The 20,937-nt window shown below is 46.0% G+C and overlaps 1 protein-coding gene and 1 non-coding gene across 4 annotated transcripts in view; one reads left to right on the forward strand and one right to left on the reverse strand.

Annotated features, from left to right (window-relative positions):
• Acsbg1 (acyl-CoA synthetase bubblegum family member 1) overlaps positions 1–2,997 on the reverse strand; it is a 52,586-nt gene extending 49,589 nt beyond the window's left edge. For 2 of the 3 annotated variants that reach the window (XM_047541433.1, XM_047541429.1), the window contains exon 1: positions 2,776–2,997. In XM_047541433.1, coding sequence (XP_047397389.1) covers positions 2,776–2,906 — 131 coding nt within the window. In that variant the 5' untranslated portion in view covers positions 2,907–2,997. The remainder of the gene's footprint in view (positions 1–2,775) is intronic. The other variant, XM_047541434.1, reaches the window with a different exon arrangement.
• Positions 2,998–8,446: 5,449 nt separating this feature from the next.
• On the forward strand, positions 8,447–8,553 carry LOC124978584 (U6 spliceosomal RNA). The gene has a single exon (XR_007107552.1). It is a non-coding gene; the product is annotated as a U6 spliceosomal RNA (small nuclear RNA).
• Positions 8,554–20,937: the final 12,384 nt, after the last annotated feature.

The raw sequence follows: 20,937 nt of genomic DNA on the forward strand, positions 1-20,937 counted from the left end.
AAGACTTTTCTCTATCTTGTGCCTCTCCAGACTCAGGAACAGAGGACTTAACAGGCCCAGGACCCAAGCCCTGGTCATGGTTAACGAGTGTCCCTGATGGGAAGGCCTAAAAGGGCACAGAACATAGATGTCTGAGTTGTTCCAGCTTGAGCCCAGTAGGTACCACCTCTCCGGGCCCTGGCCTGGCTGCCTCTCTCTAGAGCCCCTACCATTCCTAGCTCTGTAACTGGGATGGCACAAAAGGGAATTCATGTGGATCAGGCCAGGGTACGGATCCTCCTCTGGCTCCCAGACTTCCTTTCTCTACTCAGCCTCCTGCTCTACAGTACTAGGGAAAGAAGGGAGAGCTAAGTCCCTCTCGGGTTGTTGGAGGATGCAGGTCCACCTTTCTCCAGAAGCAGCTGACCCTAGCCACGGGTGGGCAGGCCTGGGATGGAGCCTCGCTGCCAGACTTGGCCTGGAGGGGCAGAGGAGCTGAGAGTATCCAGCACCTGCCGCAGCAGGTGCCTCTGACCTTAGAGTGATGCTTACTTAACAAGGGTTCAATGTCTTTCCTCACAGTTACTCTGCAAGGCTGGCAGAGCAAGTTTATCTGCCCCATTAACTGACAAGTAGAGAAACTGAGGCTGAGAGAGGGTGTCTTGCCCAGGGTCACAGAGTAAGTAGGTCAGGAAAAGAGCTGGATTGGGACCAAGGCATGTGCCTTCCACCTGGGGCTAAGAGACCTGGGAGGTGTCCAGGGGTTGCCTTGCCTGTGATGAGTTCTTGGAGGCACTTTAATAATCAATAGCTGATACAGTCCATTCAATGTTTCCTAAGTGTCGAGGGAGGTTAGGCCTTTTACCCACATTTGCAGAAGGTGATATTGAGGCTCAGAGTGGTTCAGTAACTTACAAAAAGTCACTGAGTAAGAAAGTAGTCGAATTTCTACTCCAACCTGGGCTTTTCAGCCCTTCTCTTTCCCCACTGGGCCCTGAACCTATTTACCCTCCCATTTGGGAGTCTTTCCCTGTACCAGGTTGGGCTCTGCCCCAGGTTTGGCCACCATCCTTCAGTGGGATTTGTAAATCAGTCCCAGATCTCTGGGAGCCTTATCAGATTCTCCTATCACTCTTCTTCACATGAGCCTGAAAAAACAGTGGGCTCCAGCTGGGTACAGCGGAGCACACCTATAATCCCAGCAGCCCGGGCAGCTGAGGTGGGAAGACTACAAGCTCAAAGCAACTGGCAAGGCCCTAAGCAACTTAGTGAATTAAAAAAAAAAAAAAAAAAAAAAAAAGGCTGCAAATGTGGCTCAGTGGTTAAGGTCCCTGGGCTCAATCTCAGGTACCAAACAAAACAAAACAAAAAACACTGGGTTCCTGACCTCCAGGTCCTCCCTCACTCATAGGAGGCAGGGAACCTTGTGAAGAGGAAGCTGGCCTTGTTATTTTCAAGAACCGAGATTTTGAAGCATGCGTGGGAGCATCTGGTGGGTGGGCAAGTTGGGTCCCCTGCTCTCTGAGCCCATGACCTCCAGGGAGAAGGATATGGAAGCCCACCAGTGCCCAGACAGATTCAGAACCACCTGTTCTGAAGTTAGCTTTCCTACAGAAGCTCTTGCCTCTCTGTGCCACTGGCCCATGTCCAGGGAAGTCCTGTGCTCTTGGAGGCCTTGGAGGTGAGGAGTCCCTGCCTCTGGGAGGACAGGAATCCTCTCTGGCTTAGGGAAGTCCTCCAGAGAGCCGGGTTACCCACCCTTTCTCGGACTTGTCTCTTATGACTTGTCAACTTTTACTCCCTTTCTACCCCGCCAACCTTTCTCATAACCTCTCAGAACAGAGGCCATATTCTTGGAGCTCAAACACTGTTAGTAGTTTCTCCCCATTACCACAGAGAACTCAGCTCCTGGCACTTGCCCTTGTCTCACCCTCTTCTACCCTCCAGCCACCCATGGCTCTTCCATCTCCAAGCTCCCTGTCTTCCATCGCTGTGGTCTTCCCCTGCCTGCTGCTCTCCATTTCTTTGATTGTCTGGGTCATCTTGGCCACTCAAGGCTCATCTCGAGCACCCCCAGATAGAAGTTTCTGGCCCTCCTCCTGGGGCACAGGTCTCAGATGTCTCCTGTGTGTCCCTGGAATTCCTTTCTCCCTGCTGCCAGGTTGGGAAGTCCTGGAGCTGGGACTCTCCCATCTTCTCAGGATCCCCAAGTCCTCCAATGGACACAGTGGGCATTGGCGAAGGTCTGACAAAATGAATCCACTTCCTCCACAACACGGATTAGTAGGACATACGCCTTGGAAGGACCTCAGGGAAACTTCAGTCACTGCACTCATATACAGACAGGGAAAACACAGCCTAGAGAAGCTCAGGGACTTGCCAAGGTCACACAGCATGCTGGGGTGGAAACCTCTGGTTCCTCCCTGAACTTCTCCATCACTGGCCTCACATGCCAAAGCTCCTCTAAGACACAGGAAGCAATCTTATTGACTAAAAATTCTTTCTTCATGTAACTGTAGTCCCCAACTCACATCCCTGGGATGTGACTCATTCCTCAATTGAACCTCTCTTGGCCACCAGGGGAACAGACACACTAAGTAGTGTTCCGAATGACAAAAGTCTCCATCCAGTGCTCACTCCATTTTAGACATCATCTACACCCTTCCCTTCATTCTTTCCCAAGTGAGGAATCTGAGGCTCAGAGAGAGAAGTGGTTTGCCCAGGATCACACAGCAGCATAGAATCTAGAACTTGGCCCCACAGTCTTGGTCCACAGAAACCCGACCACCAACTTACCTGGTTCCCAAGTTGTCCTGGGTGGTCCCCACACTCATGCCCTGCAGGCTCTCCTGGGCAGCCTCTCCACTGTCCGGCATGCTGGGGTCCCTGGGGGTGCAGCTGTATCTGGCTCCAGAACTCTGTGGCATCTGCTGCAGGCATCTGCTGAAGAGAGCTGGGTCTCCCACGACAGGGAGGTTGGCCTTGAGTGGGCAGTGGGGGCGGGCAGGGGGCGGGGGAGGCGGTGCCTAGAGTCAGTCACCCAAAGGGGCCTATTTCCTCTCTATTTTTAGAAGTTCAGAATGCTCCTCAGCAGCAAAGTTGTTCAGGACTAAAACTTTCCTTTTCTTGGTGGTTTTGTTTCACTCAGGATGAGGAGAATTTCAATGAAGCCAGTGTTCTTTTTGATGCAAATCTGCTCCGGTTCTCCCAGGAGGTCTGGCCAATGGGCTCTGGGCTTCTGGGCCCCCAGAAAAACTCCTCGCTGGCTTTAAAAGGGTCATTTGGAGCAAAAGGGTTCTCAGAACAAATCCAGACCCTGAGCCCAGGGCAGCTGGGTACCCCAGTGCCCACACTGCCACCTCGGCTTCCTGGGAGCCCAGCGTGCCCTGGAACGATTTCACTTCTCAGCCCACCTCTCCCAGGCCCTGAGCGGGAGGCTGGACATCCAAGGAGGGCCCACAGCTCCTGCTCTCTAGGAGCCCAGCCTGGGGGAGGAAAGTGACATTACCAACACCAAGGGCTGTCATATAGTTCACAGGAGCATTTGCACTAAAGCGGACAGGACAGAGGGGACCCAGGATTGTAATGATCCAGTAACACCTGAACACGAACGTGGTTCTGTCTCTTCAGCTAAAAGGAAGAATGCTAATGGCAGGTTTTTAAAGAGCCATAAATACATGTGAGAAATTCGTGTAGAGCAGGGCTTTTCTCTGAATACCAGAATCTCCTAAGATTAACTGTGTATTAGTTCCTTATGGCTGCCATATCAAAGTACTGTAAACATGATGGCTTAATGCCACTGAAATGTATCCTCTCACAGTTCTGGAGGCTAGATGTCTGAAATCAAACTGTAGGCAGGAAAAAAAAAAAAAAATCTTTAGAACGGAAATACTGGTTGAAAGCAAAAAATTTAACATTGATGGTTTTCAATATATGTAAATTAATAAACATGACAACTGTAACAAAAATAAATAAATAAATAATATGGGGAGGGGGTACCATAAGCAGGAGGTCAGGCACAGAGGTGCACACCTGTAATCCCAGAGGCACAGGAGGCTGAAGCAGGAGGATCAGGAGTTCAAAGCCAGCCTCAGCACCTTAACAAGGCCCTGAGCAACTCAGCAAGACTCTGTCTCAAAATAAAAAATAAAAAGGGCTGGGGATGTGGCCCAGTGGGTAAGTGCCCTGGATTCAATCCCCAGTACCAAAAAAAAAGAGCAGGGCCAGGCTATCTCGCAAAGCTCTAGAGAAGATTCTTTCCTTGGTTCTCCTTACTTCTGGTGGCCCCTGGCAACCCTTGGTCTTTCTTGGCTTATAGAAGTATCACTCCAGCCTCCACCTTTACCTTTACATGTCTTTCCTCCCTCTGTGAGTCTGTCACTTGTTTTCTCTTCTTGTAAGGACACCAGTTATTGGACAAGGGAATCTCACGTGATCCCATCTTAATTACTACCCTATTTCTAAATTAGGTCATATTCTGAGGCTTTGAATGGATGTGAATTTTGGGGACACACAACTTAAACTGCATATAAGAGATGTGGGTGGAGATTCCTTTAAGATATCCCCAAGAGGGTCAGGGAGTTCAGCTGGGTTACAAGTGATGCTGTCCTAACCGGGGAAGGCAGTGACTGAGAAAAAGCTGGACTGCTTCCAAGCAAATTCAGGACACAGACCTCAGGCCCCTGAATGCGACCTCCCCTCACTGCACAGGAGGCCTGGAGTTTGCTTTGAGACCTGAGACTTCCATAGACCACTGCATCTCCCCTGCAACCTGCGCCTCCTTTTGAACTGTTCGGATCACAAGGGTAGAGGCCTGGAGGCTGGCCAAAGTGACTTCCAGTTCCAACTGGACAGGAGAAGATGATGAAGAGAGTTTTGCCCATGAGTTCAAGGGCTATACCAAGAGGAACATCAAGATGAATGATAAGCCAGGATGTCACCACATGAGGGGTAGCTGAATAAGAGGGAACAAAGATGTTGAATTCCTGGCTTTTCAGAAGACTTGGTCAAGATTAAAGCCAGGGAAGGTTTGGAAAGCTATGTTATGAGGCAGAACAAGTTCTTCTGCCTGCAGCCCTCCGATTCCTATGGATCCTGGGAACTGGCAAAGGGTTAGGGTTAGGGTTAGTTGTGAAGGGCAGCAAGACCCAAGCAAATCTGGAGAAGACCTCCCTTGGGTTGCTCTTCCGGGTCAGTGTGATCTGAGGTTATTGAGGACCCTAGGTCACCCAAAAAGTGACAAGGCCACAGAGTGCCCAGCAAGGCCACAGAGGACAGGTAGTTGAGGAGATAACTGATGGTCTGGCAACAGAGGCTGATGGGAACAAGATTCTCAGCCATTACCTGGGGACCAGAACAAAAGGTGCATCTCAACAGAAGGTCAATGCTGGGACACGGTGCTGAAAATGACAGGGAATGGAAGAGTCTGGTTTAGCTGAGTTTTAAGATAGTTAATTTCCCTTTGGAAAGTAAATATAAATAAACTGCTGGTTATTCTGTTTGTTTCAGAGTCCCTCTTGACCCCTCCTCAGGCTCTGACCCTGGAGCAGACCCACATGAGGGTCCACCTACCAGACTCCAGGCCTCCAGACTCTGAGTTAGGCCAATGTTGGGCGGCAACCTGAGACAGGGTGGCTAGAAGGAGAGGTGGGGCATGTATTCCTCTTGCTCCTTCCCTGCTGGCTGCACCTGTGGCCGTAGATCTGTCCTTGTCCTGATAGCTGCAGCTTCTGTCTTCTCTCAGTCCACTCTGGCTTTGAGCAGGACAGAAGTGCCCCTCCTACAGATACCCACAGACCTGAGTTCACCTCCTGCCTCTGGTTTATGACCAGAGTGACCTTGGACCTCTCTGAACCCGAGCTTTGCCATTGGGAGGGTGGGTTGAAGTTGTGGGTGAGGATTGAACAGAAGATTGAGAAGGTGTCTGGAATGGCTATCTGTAACATTGTCACAAATGGCTTTCATCACTCGTTTTGCAGCAAACTTCTCTGTCTCCTTCCCTCCCACTGGCACCTTGAGGAGTCCCAAGTCCTCTCTGGTCCACACTAAGGCAAAAAAAATGATGTCCAGAAACTACTGGCCTAACTTGGGATGAAGTAAATGTGTAACAAAGATTTAGACTTCACTTTTGCCTGAAAATGTTGGGTGGGTAGTTAAAAGTTTTGGCATCTCTGCCTTCATTTTGTATCCATCCTCTTTGTTCTGAGTCACCTTGGATTCCAGGAATAAATTCTGATAGTTAAATATCTTGTGACAATTGAAGCTACCCCCAGGCAACAGCGACACTTTTAGACAAAGCACCTTTCTTATTGAGACAAGCTCCCACCCTCCAAATTGAGCTAATAGACAGACCACGTCTGATCAAGATGACCTCCTTTGCCAAGAGTGCAAATTCCCCCGTCCTTGCCCTCATTCCCCTTTCTGTAAAATCTCCCAAAGTCATTGTCAGCCCTTCAAAGACAGGGATAAGGACATTGTCCCCTCGCCTTCCTGGTGCAGCTGCACTAATTAAAGTTCCTTTTGTGATTTTCACTACTACTTTTTTTTCTGTTTTTTGGGGCAAGTGATTGGACCTAATTTGTTGAATCTCCAGGGTCCTCTCTGCTAGGACTCTGGTGACAAATGGGCATGCTGAGCCTGATTTTCTCCCAACAATTCAATAAAGATGATTAGATAAGATGAGGGCTTGATTTAGGAGAGGAAGGATAGGATGGAAATCAAAATGGAGAATGAGCCACATGGGGTAAGGGGAAATGAGAAGTCCTTGAAAGGCAGGGAGAGGACTTTCAGAGGACAGCGTGTGCTGAGGGTTGAGAGTCCGCCCACCTTCAACCCTGGAAGACTGACCTTCATAGCCCTGGACCTGAGTGAACCACCAGAACAGACTGGACTTTGGACCCCTTTGCAAGGATGAGCCCACAAAGGACCCCTTAGAACTCAGGTCTGATATCACTCTACTCCTCTGCCAGAAGTTTCCAGAAGTTTGCCTTTTCTGAATAAAAGTTGAAGTCCTTGCTTGGGCTACTGCCTTCTGCAATCTGGTCCCACCCTCTGCCTGAACTCAGCCCCTCCAACTTGGCCCCCCCACAGCTACACTACGCCCTTGCTGTTCTTCAAACATGACAGGCACACTCCTGCCCCTGGACCTTTCTGTTGGCGGTCCCCTCTGCCTAGAGCACACTTCCCCATGTATCTGTAGACTTACTCTTTTCCCTCCTTAGTCCCTACCCAAATGTCACCTTCTCTGACCACCCAGTCTGAGAACCACACCCACCTAGCTCTCCTACCCACTTTCTGTTTATTTTTCTCCATTTCTGTTCCCATCATTTCATTCTAATATGCTGTCTGTTTGGTCATTTACCTTTCCACTAGAGTGCATGCTCCTTGAAGGTAGGAATTTCTGTCTCTTTTGTTCTCTCTCTGTCCTCAATATTTCCGCCCCCCCCCCACCTTATCTCAGATTTCCCTTTCCACAGTTTCAGTTACTAATGGTCAACCATGGTCTGAAAATATTAAATGGAAAATTCCAAAAACAAATAATTTGTAAGTTTGATTTTGTGCTCTGTTCTGAGGTTTACTTGAACACAAGCACTGTGATGCTATAGCAATTAATCTGATGACTGAGATGGCTAAGTGACAAACGGGCAGGTAGTGAATACGGTATAGATGTGCTGGACAAAGAGTCAATTCACCTCCTGGGCAGGAGGGAGAGGGATGGCAGGATCTCATCACATCACACAGAGCAGCTTCCTGAGGGTCCACAAGAAGGTCAGTGGCAGCCTGGCAGCCTGATGCCATGTCACAGAGCCTTTGTCACCCCCCTCCCCCTCATCTCATCCTGTAGACACTGCTACCTCACAAGGAGAGGAATGTGAGTATGGTGCAGGTAGATATTTTGAAAGAGAAACCAAACACATAACTTTTATTATAGCATATTATTGTAATTGTTCTATTTCATTATTAATTGTTGTTCATCTTGTAATTTGCCTAATTTATAAATTAAACTTTATTGTAGGTATGTACAGGGTTCCAAAGTTTCTGGCCCCCACTGACTGTCTTGGATGGATCCTCAGTGGATGGGGGTGGGGGCACTGATTCCAAAGCATTGCCTAGTACAGAATAGGCTCTCAATAAATATTTGTCAGATGAAAGACCTATAACCCATGAAATTAAAAGTGGTGAGCTGTGCAGCTCTGACCACTGTGGCATAAGTGGATTCTTGTAGAAACAATTTCTGGGTTGGGTATGCAGCTCAGTGGCAGAGCACTTGCCCAGAATGTTCAAGGCCCTGGGTTGAATCCTCAGCACTGCAAAAAAGAAAAGAAACAGTTTTGGGGTGTTTCCAAGCAAAAGGGGACTGCAAGTAATATACAGTATGACTTAGACAATACTTCAACCTGTCAGTTGAAGTAAGTAACTGAAGGCTGTCAGTTAGTAAGGGTAAAAAATGTTGTAAGAAACAACTTTAGTGCTCGCTTCGGCAGCACATATACTAAAATCGGAACGATACAGAGAAGATTAGCATGGCCCCTGCACAAGGATGACACGCAAATTTGTGAAGCGTTCCATATTCTTCTGCATTAGATTCACTCATGTGCAGTTTGCACCCCAATAAAAAACGCTTCTTGCCCGCGGGTTCTATCTTTAAAAAAAAAAAAAAAAGAAAGAAAGAAAGAAAGAAAAAGAAACAACTTTAAAAATAAGTCATGGTACAGATATGGACATGGCATGATTATAAACAACCAACCAATTGTAAGACTATTGAATCCACCTGTCCTTCATGAAAGACACATTGTTTCTTCTTCATTTTTTGTTTTGTTTTGTTGTTGTGGTTGTTTTATGGCTGCATTATAGTTGTTACTGATGATGGGATTTATTGTTACATATTTATAGAAGGGCAATATAACTTGGTCAATATTCCTCCCCATCACCCCCCCCCCCATTCTCCTCCTCCCATCTCTGGTCTTTTTCCTCTGTTCTACTGATCTCCCTTTGATTTTCATGCAATTCCCTCCCCCAACTTTCTTTTCCTTTTTCCTTTCTGACTTACGCATATGCGAGAAAATACACAACCCTTCATCATCTGAATTTGGCTTATTTCACTTAACATAATGTTCTCAAGTTGCATCATTTTATTTTTCTTTATGACTGAATAAAACATTTTCTTTACCTGTTCTTCTGTTTGTTGATGGACACTTAGGCTGGTTCCATTGTTTGGCTATAGTGAATTGCACTGTTATAAACCTGGGGATGCATGTGTCACTGTACTATGGTGACTTGAATTCTTTAGAATAAATACTGACAAGTGGTGTAGCTGGGTCATATGGTGGTTTCCTGTCTAATCTTTTGAGGAAACTCCATACTGATTTTCATAGTGGTTATCTAATTGTCAATTTCACTGGCAGTCTAAAAGTGTTCCTTTTTCTCCATATCCTCTCCAGCTTTTATTATCATTTGTATGCCTGGTTACTGCCATTCTGACTGATGTGAGATGAAATTTCAGTGTAATTTTGATGTACATTTCCCTTAATGTATGAACACTTTTTTTATACATTTGCTGGCCATTTGCATTTCTTCTTTTGAGAAGTGTCTGTTTAATTCATTTGCCATTCATTAATTGAGTTATTTGTGGGGTTTTTTTGAGTTCTTAATATATTCTACAAATATCTTCTGTCAAAAGAGCAGCTAGCAAAGATTTTCTCCCATTTTGTAAATTCTCTCTCCACATTCTTGTTTCTGTTGCTGTGCAAAAGCTTTTTAATTTAAAACTATCACATTAAATATTGGCATTATTTCCTGAGCTTTAGGGGTCCTATTGAGGAAGTCATTGCCTGTGCCTATGTGTTGAAATGTTGACCCTACATTTTCTTCTAGGAGTTACATAATTTTTGGTCTGATTTCTAGGTCTTTGATTCATTTTGAGTTGCTTTTGTTCAGGGTGAGAAATAGGGGTCTCTCTCATTCTTCTACATATGGAGAATCAGTTTTCCCAGCACCATTTGTTAAAAAGGAGGCACATTGTTTCTTGAACAAAGAAGGAAATGTTGCAACTGTCTGTTTAGCTCTGCAGTGGATAATAGGGTCAGAAGATTGTTTTGCTCACTGACTTTCAACTTTGAGAATCAAGACCACAGTTTCCCAATCAATTTCTTAAGCATCTTCATGAGGTTTGCCATAGCCTCTGATATATACATTATTTAATATTTCTATTCACCTCAATTTTTTTTTTTGTCTTCTAGGGACTGAACCCAGAGGATACCTTACCATTAAATTACACCCCCAGCCCTTTTTATTTTTTACTTTGAGATAGGGTCTCACAAAATTACTGAGGTTGGCCTTGAACTTGTGATCCTCCTGCCTCAGCCCCACTACTCTGTGGGATTACAAGCATATGCACCATGCCTGGCTCACCTCAATTCACTTGGAAAATTTAAAAATGGACTTTAAAGTTCTCCCATGCAATTAGATCTGTGAAATAACAAATAGAATATATATATATATATATATATATATATATATATATATACACATATATATATATATTCTTAATGTATATTGAAATTAACATGAGGTTATTTTTAAAATGCTTCTTGATAGTTAATATTGTACAATAGGACACTGTGGAATCTGCTATAGAAAGAGCTCCAAAATTGTTTTTAAAAGTAAAGAATGGCTGGGTGTGGTGGCACATGCCTGTAATCCCAGTGACTCAGAAGGCTGAGGCAGGAGGATCCCCAGATTTGAGGTCAACCTGGACAATGTAGTGAGACTTTGTCTCAAAAGGGGTTTGGGGGTGAACTGTAGATGTGGCTTAGTGGTAAAGGGCCCCAGGTTCAATCCCCAGTACAGATAAATAAATAAATAAATAAATAAATAAATAAATAAATAAATATTTAAAAATAAAGAACATGAATGCTATTAATCTTAACAATTCAAAATAAAGGAGAAAAGGGGGAGGAGGAGGGGAGTCAAGTTGCTAAAGTCCTCATGGTGCAAGGGACTGATGTTTAGAGATACAGAGGCTAACAACAGAACCAAAAAAGTGTAATAATCAATCATTGGAAGGAGACGTGGAGTGAGCCAAGTGCAATGAGCTAAGTGGTGGGCAAATGTCATTTTTAGTGGGTAATCCAAGATCTAGCAGAGAAGAGTAAGCCTCGCACCTGTGGAACCCTAAAGCTTTAAACAGCAGTGGGTTTTGTTGTTTCTTAAAGGTGCCTCTGGAGCTTGGACAGGAGGAGCACTGCTGTGTATTTCCAGCATCAGTTCTTCTGGGCTACTTTTTTTTAATGTGCCTGTATTACCATGGTAACCAGGAGGAGCTGGAGAACTACCAGCCTCTGCTGACCCCTGCTGGCCCACCACCTCCACAAGTCATTTCCCAAGAATTCAGAATCCTACCACCTCCATGACCCACACCTCAGAAACTGCCTTTCTGCATTCACTGCCCCAAGGATGCCTCTGTGGGCCCCCACAGTGCACCTGGGACATTGCTCTCTGGGCCCACCTGTGAGGCCCCTGAGCTCTGACAGCGCCACTGCTCTGACCTGCATTCTTGTTCCCTTGGCCCTGTCTATATGGATTGGGTGGGGTTTGGGTCCCAGGATAGGAAGCCAAGTCTCGTGGGCTCTAGGTGAACCCAGCAGTTGGGGAGCTCCAAGACTTTCCTTAGGACTGTAGATCTTCCAACAGAGCAAAGCTTCCCTGTGCAGGGACAGAAAAAACTTGCGTTGTGAGATTCTGGCTGGTGGGGACAGAGCTAGGACCAACACTGACCACTGAGGACCAAGTCTTGGAGGAGGAAAAAGCAGCGAGACAGAAGGAAGCAAGCCCACATACCTGCCCACCCTCTGCACACTGGGCCCACAGACCTCAGGATCTTGACAGTGCAGGGCAGAGCTGAGCTCACAGGATTTTAGATTCAGGCCAAGTCACATCATCTCTCTGAACCTCATTTTCCTCATCTGTAAAATGGGAACTCCAAATTGCAAGGGCAGAAACCCTAACTGAAACCAGCTTCAGTCAAAAGGACCATTAAATGACTCATGCTAAATACAGCTAAATACAGGAGGTGATGGGTTGTCTGCCACCTGGACAGACTCACATCCCCAATAATGGATATGGAGAATGAGAAATTCCCAAGATAATGAGGCTCGAGAAAAGGGAGTAAAAATGAAGGCCATGATTGGCAACTTTCATCTCCCAAGACAAATGTTTTTCAGGTGCTGACTGCAGGCAGAGAGGAGGTGCTTTATCACCCTTAAAGAAACAGTCTCTAGGAGCTGCTAATCTCCTCCAAGGTAAATCCTCTCCAGACGCTGCCCACAGACCTGAACCAAAAAAGTACAAATTCCTGAATGTCCGAGGAAACTGATATGCATGCTAGACCACCCCTCAAAATAACCTATATAAACCCAGTCACTTTCTTTGTTCATTGGGTCATTTTCCACCAGGAAGGTGGGTCCACGGGCACCATTTTATCCCAGCACCCCCTGAATAAACAGCTGAGATGACTCGTGAGGTTTGTGTCCTGCCTGGTCTTTTTGTGTGAACACTCACCCCCTCACCCGCTCTGCTCTCCCTGCCAGTCCTGCTCATAGCTCACTCTGCACTCGACCTTGCCTTGGAGACACAAGATGGGAGGGAGACAACTGTAAATTTCCTCCTCCCTTTCTTCCCTCAACATAACCATCCAAAGTGCAGGGCACAGGACCTGTCCGGATGTCCTGCACAGCATAGAAAAGAACTCTGTTTTCTGTACAATGGTGAACGACTCTGAAACTCACTCACTACCTTCTATTTGCTTTCCTTTCTTTTCTGCCTCATTCTTTTTCCCTCATTCTGTGCCCTAGAATTATACTCCCTACAAAGGTTTAGGACATAAACTTTGCCTTGGGGACTGTTTTCTAGGGAACCCAAGATAAGCTAGCTTCTTGTAAAATGGAGCCATAATAATTCCTATCCCATGGAGTCATAGTGAGTTAAATACACAGAAAGCACTTAGAGCAGCGTGTAAACTTTCAACAAATGCTAGTGTTGCCAGGTGATGTGGCGTGTGTGCCTGTAGTCCCAGCTACTCAGTACACTGAGGATTGATTGAACCCAGGAGTTCAAGGCCTGCCTGGGAAGCATAGTGAGAACCCTGACTCAAAAAAAAAAAAAAAAAAAATAGGGTTGGTATTTGTTATTTTTAGCACCCTGGCACCCAAGAAAAGTCTGGGCACGGGGACAGAGGCAGGTCATCAAGAACAGAATGGAGGCTTGGATGACTTCTTCCAGAGCATAGTGATGGAGCCTTGGAACTGAGGGTGCTTTCCCAGGCTGTATCCTTTGACTGGCTACACTTGAAGTTGGGGGAGAGGCCAGAGGCTGGGGAAAGAGCACTGAGTGAGCAAGACCTGGTTCCAGCCTATGTGATTCTGGGGGAGGCCTTCTTGATTCAGAACCTGTTTCCAAGTGGTATGGGTGGCACATGCCTATAAACCCAGCAACTCAGGAGGGTGAGGCAGGAGGATTGCAAGTTCAAGACCAGCCTCAGCAATTTAGAGAGGCCCCAAGTGATTTAATGAGATCCTGTCTCAAAAACAAAACAAAACAAAAAAACTGTTTCCTTGTCTGTCAAATGACTACACGGATTGAACAAAAGTTCAATGAGTACTTATCCCAGATGGGGTTTGAGTGTGTCAGAACTGGAAAGGCTTAGAGAGAGTTCCTCCAGGCCTCTGCCTTCATTTTATAGATGAGGAAACTGTGGCATAGAGAGAGGGGATAACCTGGTCAGGGTGAGGGAAAGGGCTTGTGGTATTGGACAGGGACAGAGTAGACAGGGGAGGGGTACACAAGTCCTTATCTCTGAGCCTAAGAGTAGGCCTGGGAATGCCTTCCTCTGGCTCAGACCCCAACATCAGTGATCTCAGAAGCGAGTGTCTGCTATGAGTCTGGGGACCACTCCAGTCTCTGCCTAGGCTGGCAGATGTGGCTGGGAAAAGAGGGGGAGGGGAATGGTAGTCTCAGCTAAGACTCCGGTATCCTGAAAGGCCCAGGGAACCAGGAGCCAGGGCCAAGTTCGGCTGAGCAGAACAGTGCAACTCACCTGGGAACTGCTCACCTAAGCATGGAGAATTTGCTCCCCCGCTCCAACTCCATGTCCTATTTAATGACAAACTTCTCAGACCAGGCTTAAGGGTTGGGCAAACAGGGTGGTATCTGGTGGATCCAGGTGCTCTCAGATTCTAGCTGACCCTTGCTTCTTCCACCTCCTGCTCCTTCATGTCCAGAGGAAAAAGAAAAGAAATTCCCAGACAAATTCACCCTTAGGGTGACTGCCTGTTTTTTGGTCTTCCAAAACAAGTGGGGAGGGGTGTCACACTAGTGCCAAATTACTCACAGCCAGACATTCATGTCTAAGATTTTATGTGTGCTTACAACAGCCCCGCCGGGAGGCATTATTACAACCCCTATAGTACAGATAGTACTGAGTGGGGTAGGCATGCCAAGGTTCCACAGCAAGCCAGGTACAGGTGCGAAACTAGGACCCAGGAAGACCTCTGACCCAGGCTTCTTCTCCAGTGCCAAAACCTCCCAAGCTGTGCTGTGGGGGCTCAGAGGAGGGCTCTGTGGCCAGCAGCTGGGGAGCATATGTGGTGGTGGCACTAACCAGAGCACAGAGCCTTCTCTGCTTGTTCTCAAGGGGCCCAATAGAACTCACAATGCAGAGTCACAGCTGAATGAATTGTTGCCCAAGAATCTAAAAGTCATTTTTTTTTCTTTTCCCAAATAGGAACCTACCTGCTCCAATAGACCCCTGTTGCCTGGTAGGATTTGGGGACTGCCATTCTTTTTTGTTTGTTGTTTTAGTTTTGTACTAGAGGTTGAACCCCAGGTTGCTCTACCACTGAGCTATATCCCTAGCCCTTTAAAAACATATTTTTTTTTTCTTTTGAGACAGTCATGCTAAATTACCAGGGCTGGCTTTGAATTTACAATCCTCCTGTCTCAGGTTCCCTAATCCCTGGAATTACAGGTGTGCACCACCACCTCCAGCAAGGGGCTCCATTCTTTGGGGGTTTCTCAGAGGCAAAATCCAGACCAACTTTGACCCCCTCCCTAAGAAGGCAAAACAAAGCCCCATAGGGAAAAGAACCACTCAACCTGGCTAGATGAGAACAGGTGGGGTCAGTCTTGATCAACACTTTCTGGGGACCCCAGGAGCACAAGTCACCTCATCCCCATGGACATTTTCAGCATCCATAATGGTTTCTCTTAGGACTTTACCATTTATAAAGAGGATTCTCACTGCAGGGCTGCAGAAGGCTGAAAAAGGTGGCGTTGAGAGACAGTGCTGGTGGGCAGAGCCCTCCAGATGCTGCCTTTGAGGCAGGGGCCAGATATCCTACATTCTCTGACTTCCTCATATGTTCCGTGGAGATTTCCCTCCACCACTGTCAGTTAAATGGACACTTTGGCCTGGTGCCACGGGTGCCTGCTGTCTCTGCTGGTTGCATGCTCTGATCCACTCAGTGCATGAATGCAAGTAAATGTGGCCATGCATCCATCTCTCCACCCCTCTATTTCCCTAGCACAAATTCCCAAGCACTTGTGATTGCACTAGTGGACACCTTGGGGGCTCAGGGATGAGCAACACTGGCCTACTTGTAAGGAGGTACAGCCAGTTAGGGAGCGAGCCATTGACACCAAAAATGAGGGAAATAGTACCATTTTAAAATGAAGCTTTTATTGCATATGAGGCTTGGTGCTGAAACATTTTATGCACATTCTCTCATATAATTCTCATGTAACCAAATCAAACCACTTATTATTATTGTTGTTGTTGTTATTATTATTATTATTCAGATGAGGACCTAAGAGACAGGCATTGACTTGCCTAAGGTTGATCACACAGGCAGGAAGTGATAGAGCAGGCTTTGCACCCAAGCAGTGCTACCTATCAGAGCCACTGGCTGCACATGGGACTAAGGAGAGAGGCCACTCTCACCTGAGGGTCAGAAGTGGTTTCTTGGTAAAACTGACTTTTCAGTGGGCCTGGAAGAGGGATCAGATGGGAGACACCGAGTTTGGGGCCGTGAGAATTCTAGGAACAAGGTAGAAAATGCAAGGCATGGACAGGACCAAAGAGAAACACGCAGGCCCGGAGAGGAGGGGGTGAGCATGGACTGACAGGATGGTGGGTGCAAGTTTGTAGATTTGAGGTGCTGCTGCCAGGCTAAAGGTATGGAACTGTGGTAGACAGAATTATGACTCCTGATGACACCTAATTTATTTGGGCATTAGGTATCATCTCTAATACCTTTAATGTGTGACTATTAGTTTACATGTCAAAAGAGACTTTGCACATGGGATTAAGTTAAGGATTTTAGGCTGGGATGAGTATTTTGTACTGTCCAGGGATCCAGTGTAATCACAAGTGTCCTTGTAAGACAGAGGCAGGAGAGGTAGAGTGAGAGAAGTGGCTATCAACACAGAGTTAAATTTGAAGATGCTACACTGCTGGCTTTAGGAAGTGAGGAAGGGACCACAAGCCAAGGAACACGGGAGGCTTCTAATAGCTGGAAAAGACAGGAAATGAATCCTGCCCTATAGCCTTACTAAAGAATGCAGGCTACAAGTGCCTTGATTGTGGCCCAGTGAGACCCACTTTGGGTTTCTGACCTCTGGAACTGTGCAATAACTGGTGTGTGTTGTTTTCAATCATTGTGTGTGTAGTCACTGGTTATAGCAGCCACAGGACACTAAAACAGGGCTCTTGCCTGGGCTTCATTTGGGCACTGGGGCTTCAAGCAACATTCTTCAACTGGCAGTTTAGAAAGCTGGATTCAATTTCCCAAACATTTGCTAGCACCTTCCATGAACCAGGCACTATACTAGACCATGGGGAGGTAGTAAAGAGAGATGCAGTCCCTGCCTTGGGTGGAGCTACAGTGTCACTGGAGGGCACACCAACTGCCACATTGGATTACAGGTGGGTACAAGCTGAGAAGATTATCACTAACTGGCAGCCTGAACAGAATCAACTTCCAACTGGCAGCTGCAGAGTCTTTGTCCAGTTGAAAAGGGGCTTATCTGAGGGACTTGGAGAGGAGTACTTCTCTGCCAACATGCCAGAGACAATCTGGTAGTAGTTGCTGTAAAAATTTTGTGCCATGGATGCCCACTGCCTTCTTAGCATGGCAGCCCGAGGGTCTCAAAGGCAACAAGGGATGGGGCCATAAGGGATTTCTCAAAGTACCAAGTGGGAGTCTCCACTGATTGGGGAAGAGTCTTGGGAGAAAGCAAGAGGGGCATTAAGTGCCACCCCCACCCCACCCAGCAATTCCACTCCTAGGGGTAAATCAGAGAAGTGTGAGCATGTCTTTGCCAAAAGACATATACCAAGACGTTACTGGTGATGACCCAAACTGAAAAGAACGCTAACACCCACTGATAGTAGAATGGATGGCTAATATGGGGTATATTCCTACTGTGGAACCCTAAACAACAATGAGAATTAATGGACTATTATCTCAGCAGCAGGGATAATTCTCACCAACTTGATATTGAACAATGAAGCCAGATGCAAAAGCATAATATTACATGGCTCCATGTACATGATGTTCACAAAAAGGCAAAACAAATCTATGTGTTAGAAGTCAGGATAGGGGTTCCCATGGGGCAGGTGGAGTGGACAGGACAGTGATTAGAAGATGGCACAGGGGGTCTGGAGGCACTTGCAATGTTCTCTTTCTAATTCTGGACGTGGGTTAAATAGGAGTGTTCACTGATCATTCATTGCACTGTATACTTACGATTTGTGCATTTTTCCATGTATACATTCTATTACAATATATTTGGAAATTTTTTTGTTGTAGGTGGACATGATACCTTTATTTTACTTATTTTTATGTGGTGCTGAAGGTCAAAACCAGTGTCCCACTGCTAGGCAAGTGCTCTACCACCGAGCTTACAACACCAGCTTATTTTTTTTAATTATTAACAAACATGCTTGGGGGTATTTTGGTGGCTGTATGATGTAGGGGACATTGACTTGGCATTAAGAAGACCAGGTTCTAACCTTAATCTGCCTGAGTTAAGATACTTTGTGATCCTGGACGAGCTCCGAGCCCTCTCTGGGTTCTAGTTTCCTCCATCCCAATTGTGGAAGGGTGTGTTTTTGGATTATATGATTTTTGCAGAAACTCAGCAGAATTCTACATTCTCCTTATGAGAGAAAGAGACAGGGAGAGAAAGAAGAAAAGAGCAAGCCCAGGATTTTATTGGAACTGGAGATATTTTCCTGTTTTCTTGTTAGAGTGGGCATGTGATGATTTGGCTGCACTTCTAAAGAACCAGTTATTTGACCTTGACTGCACAGACAGGAGTGTGGTGGACCGGAAAGAACGTGGTGGGCTTTGGGATCGTTCAGTCTGGGTTGGAGTTCTGGCAGGGTCCCATCTTAGTTGTGTGTGAGCTTGAGCAAGTTTCTTAGTCTCTCCAAGTCTGTGTTCTCACGGAAGCCCATGGTCACCCTTCTGGTGGATGTGAAGATGAAGAGAGACATATCTGGTGAAGACCCTGATTTGAGTCCTTGCTGGGACCAGACATTTGATCATCCTGATAATTTGTTGATCCAAACTGGGAGAGCCTTAGAGAGTAGACCCCTTCTTTACCTTGTCGTGGGAGAGGAGCCTCACCATTGTGATGGGGACTCAGGCCTGCCCCTGCCCATGAGGCCCTGGAAGGTGGGGGCCTGGGGAGGGATCACAGAGTTAAAGGGCTGTTCTCTGGTCTGGGAGGGGCATGAGTTAGTGCCCTGGGGATCTGTCTTCCCTCTGTGGGGCAATCCCGGTGCCTTGAAGACCCGCTAACAGCAGGTGCCAGGGAAGTCTTACCGAACTGAAGGAGATACAACATTTCATGCTGTACTCAGCTCTGAGTCCCATGATGTTAGAGGCTGAACTCCAAGGAGGGGTTCAGGATGGAAATAGAGAAGAATCTTGTCATTTGAGGGACAGTTAGAAAAACTGCTGAAGTTGGAGTAGGTAGTTCAGAGAAGACTCTAGAGGTGTGGGGGTCACTGCTTTTGCAAATCCAATAGATTATGGATTTTCTGTCCTTTTATGTGGATACTAGTGTTTCTCTAACCCTGACTCTCAGAGAATCCAAATCTGTTCATTATAATGATGCTTTTCCTAACTATATAATGTATACACATTTATGCAAAAAAATGAAACACATAGGCAAAATAAGATCATAAAACTCATCATTTTAGCATCTGGAGATTGCTGTTGTTAACATTTTTTTGTGTGTGTATCTTTCAGATTCACGTTTGTGATCACCAGGTATACTTGATCAGTCAGGGATCCTGGTTGCAAGCAACTACACTACTTAAGGCATTATTAGCTGCTCTATTAGGAAAATCCCAAAATAACAACAGCTTTATGCAACACAGATTTATTTATTTCTCACATAAATTCCAAACAGGGCTGGATAGAAAGATGTAGAAGTGCTAGGAGATGAATGTGCCTCCCCAAATCTCATGTGTTGAAAAATTAATCCCCAAATTCATGTGTTTGTTATTTGGAGGTAGGGCCTTTGGAAAATCATTAGAATTAGATGAGGTAATAAAGGTAGGGCCCTCCAAATGGCAATATAAGAAGTGGAAGGGAGACCTGAGCTGGCATACTTGCCTGTAATGCTCTTCACCACATTGTGATGCAGCAAGAAGGCTCTTACCAGATACTGGCACCATGCTCTTGGATTTCCCAGTCTCTAAAACTGTGAGCTAAATAAACCTCTATTCTTCATAAATTATCCAGTCTGTGGTATTCAGTGATAGTAACAAAAAATAGATTAGCAGGCTGCTCTGGTTTACACAGTCATACAGAGACCTAGGCCAAAAGTGGCTCTACCCATTTAATACATGGTTTTGTAAGTTACCAACCAATAAGAAACCAGTAAACAGGGTAAAAGAGAGAGTGAAAGACCACGAAGGAGGACTCTGTGGGCTGAAGTGGGGTCCGTACTATTATTTCCATTTGCCAGAAATCAGTCACATGACCATACCTAACAAAAAGACTATTGGAGGATTCATAGAATTGACAGGAGACTAGGGTACCAGGCTGGAGACCCAGCAGTCTCCAGGGAGCTCCAGGGAGCCAGGAAGCAGGAATCAATAAACGTGACAACCACCCCATAGGGACAGGGCCCATCACTCTCATCCCTACCCCCAGCCCTAACCCCCCTGCCAAAAATTGCCTCCAATTCTTCCTTGGCTTCTGGGTCACTCTCTTGGGACCAACATCATAGAAGAGAGCATCCATCTGACTGAGGAAGCCCAAATCGTGCCTTCATCCAGGAAAGGCTGAATGTGGCACCTTTACCTCAGCACAGGGAGACGGACTTTTTCTCCTACTAGGGTCTTCCACACCCTCCACAGAGAAACAATTTTTATCCTCCACCCAGCTTTATTGTAGCATAACTGACAAATAAAACTTGTATATATTTAAAATGTACAGCATGATTTGATATACTATGTGTCGTAAAGTGGTTATGATAATCAAGATCATATACGTATCTGTCACATCACATTTTTTTGTAGTGAGAACACTTAAGACCTGCTATCTCAGCAATTTTCAAGTAAACAATGCACTATTATTCAATATAGTCACCATGCTGTGCATTAGATACAGAACTTACTCATCTTATAACTGAAACTTTGTACCCTTGACCAACTTCTTTCTGTTCCTGCCCATCCTCCTCACTCCCAGCTACCACCATTCTATTCTCTGCTTTTGAGTTCAACTTTTTTAGATTTCATATATGAGCAAGATGATGCAGTATTTGTCAATTCTCACAAAAGGAGACCATTATTCTAGAAGCTATTCAGAAAGAAGATTGGTGCTGTGTAGTCAAAGCAACAAGTTTTTATATTATATCACACTACTATATTATTGGGCCCAGAAC

This window comes from Sciurus carolinensis, chromosome 2, assembly GCF_902686445.1.
Source record: "Sciurus carolinensis chromosome 2, mSciCar1.2, whole genome shotgun sequence".
NCBI lineage: Eukaryota > Metazoa > Chordata > Mammalia > Rodentia > Sciuridae > Sciurus > Sciurus carolinensis.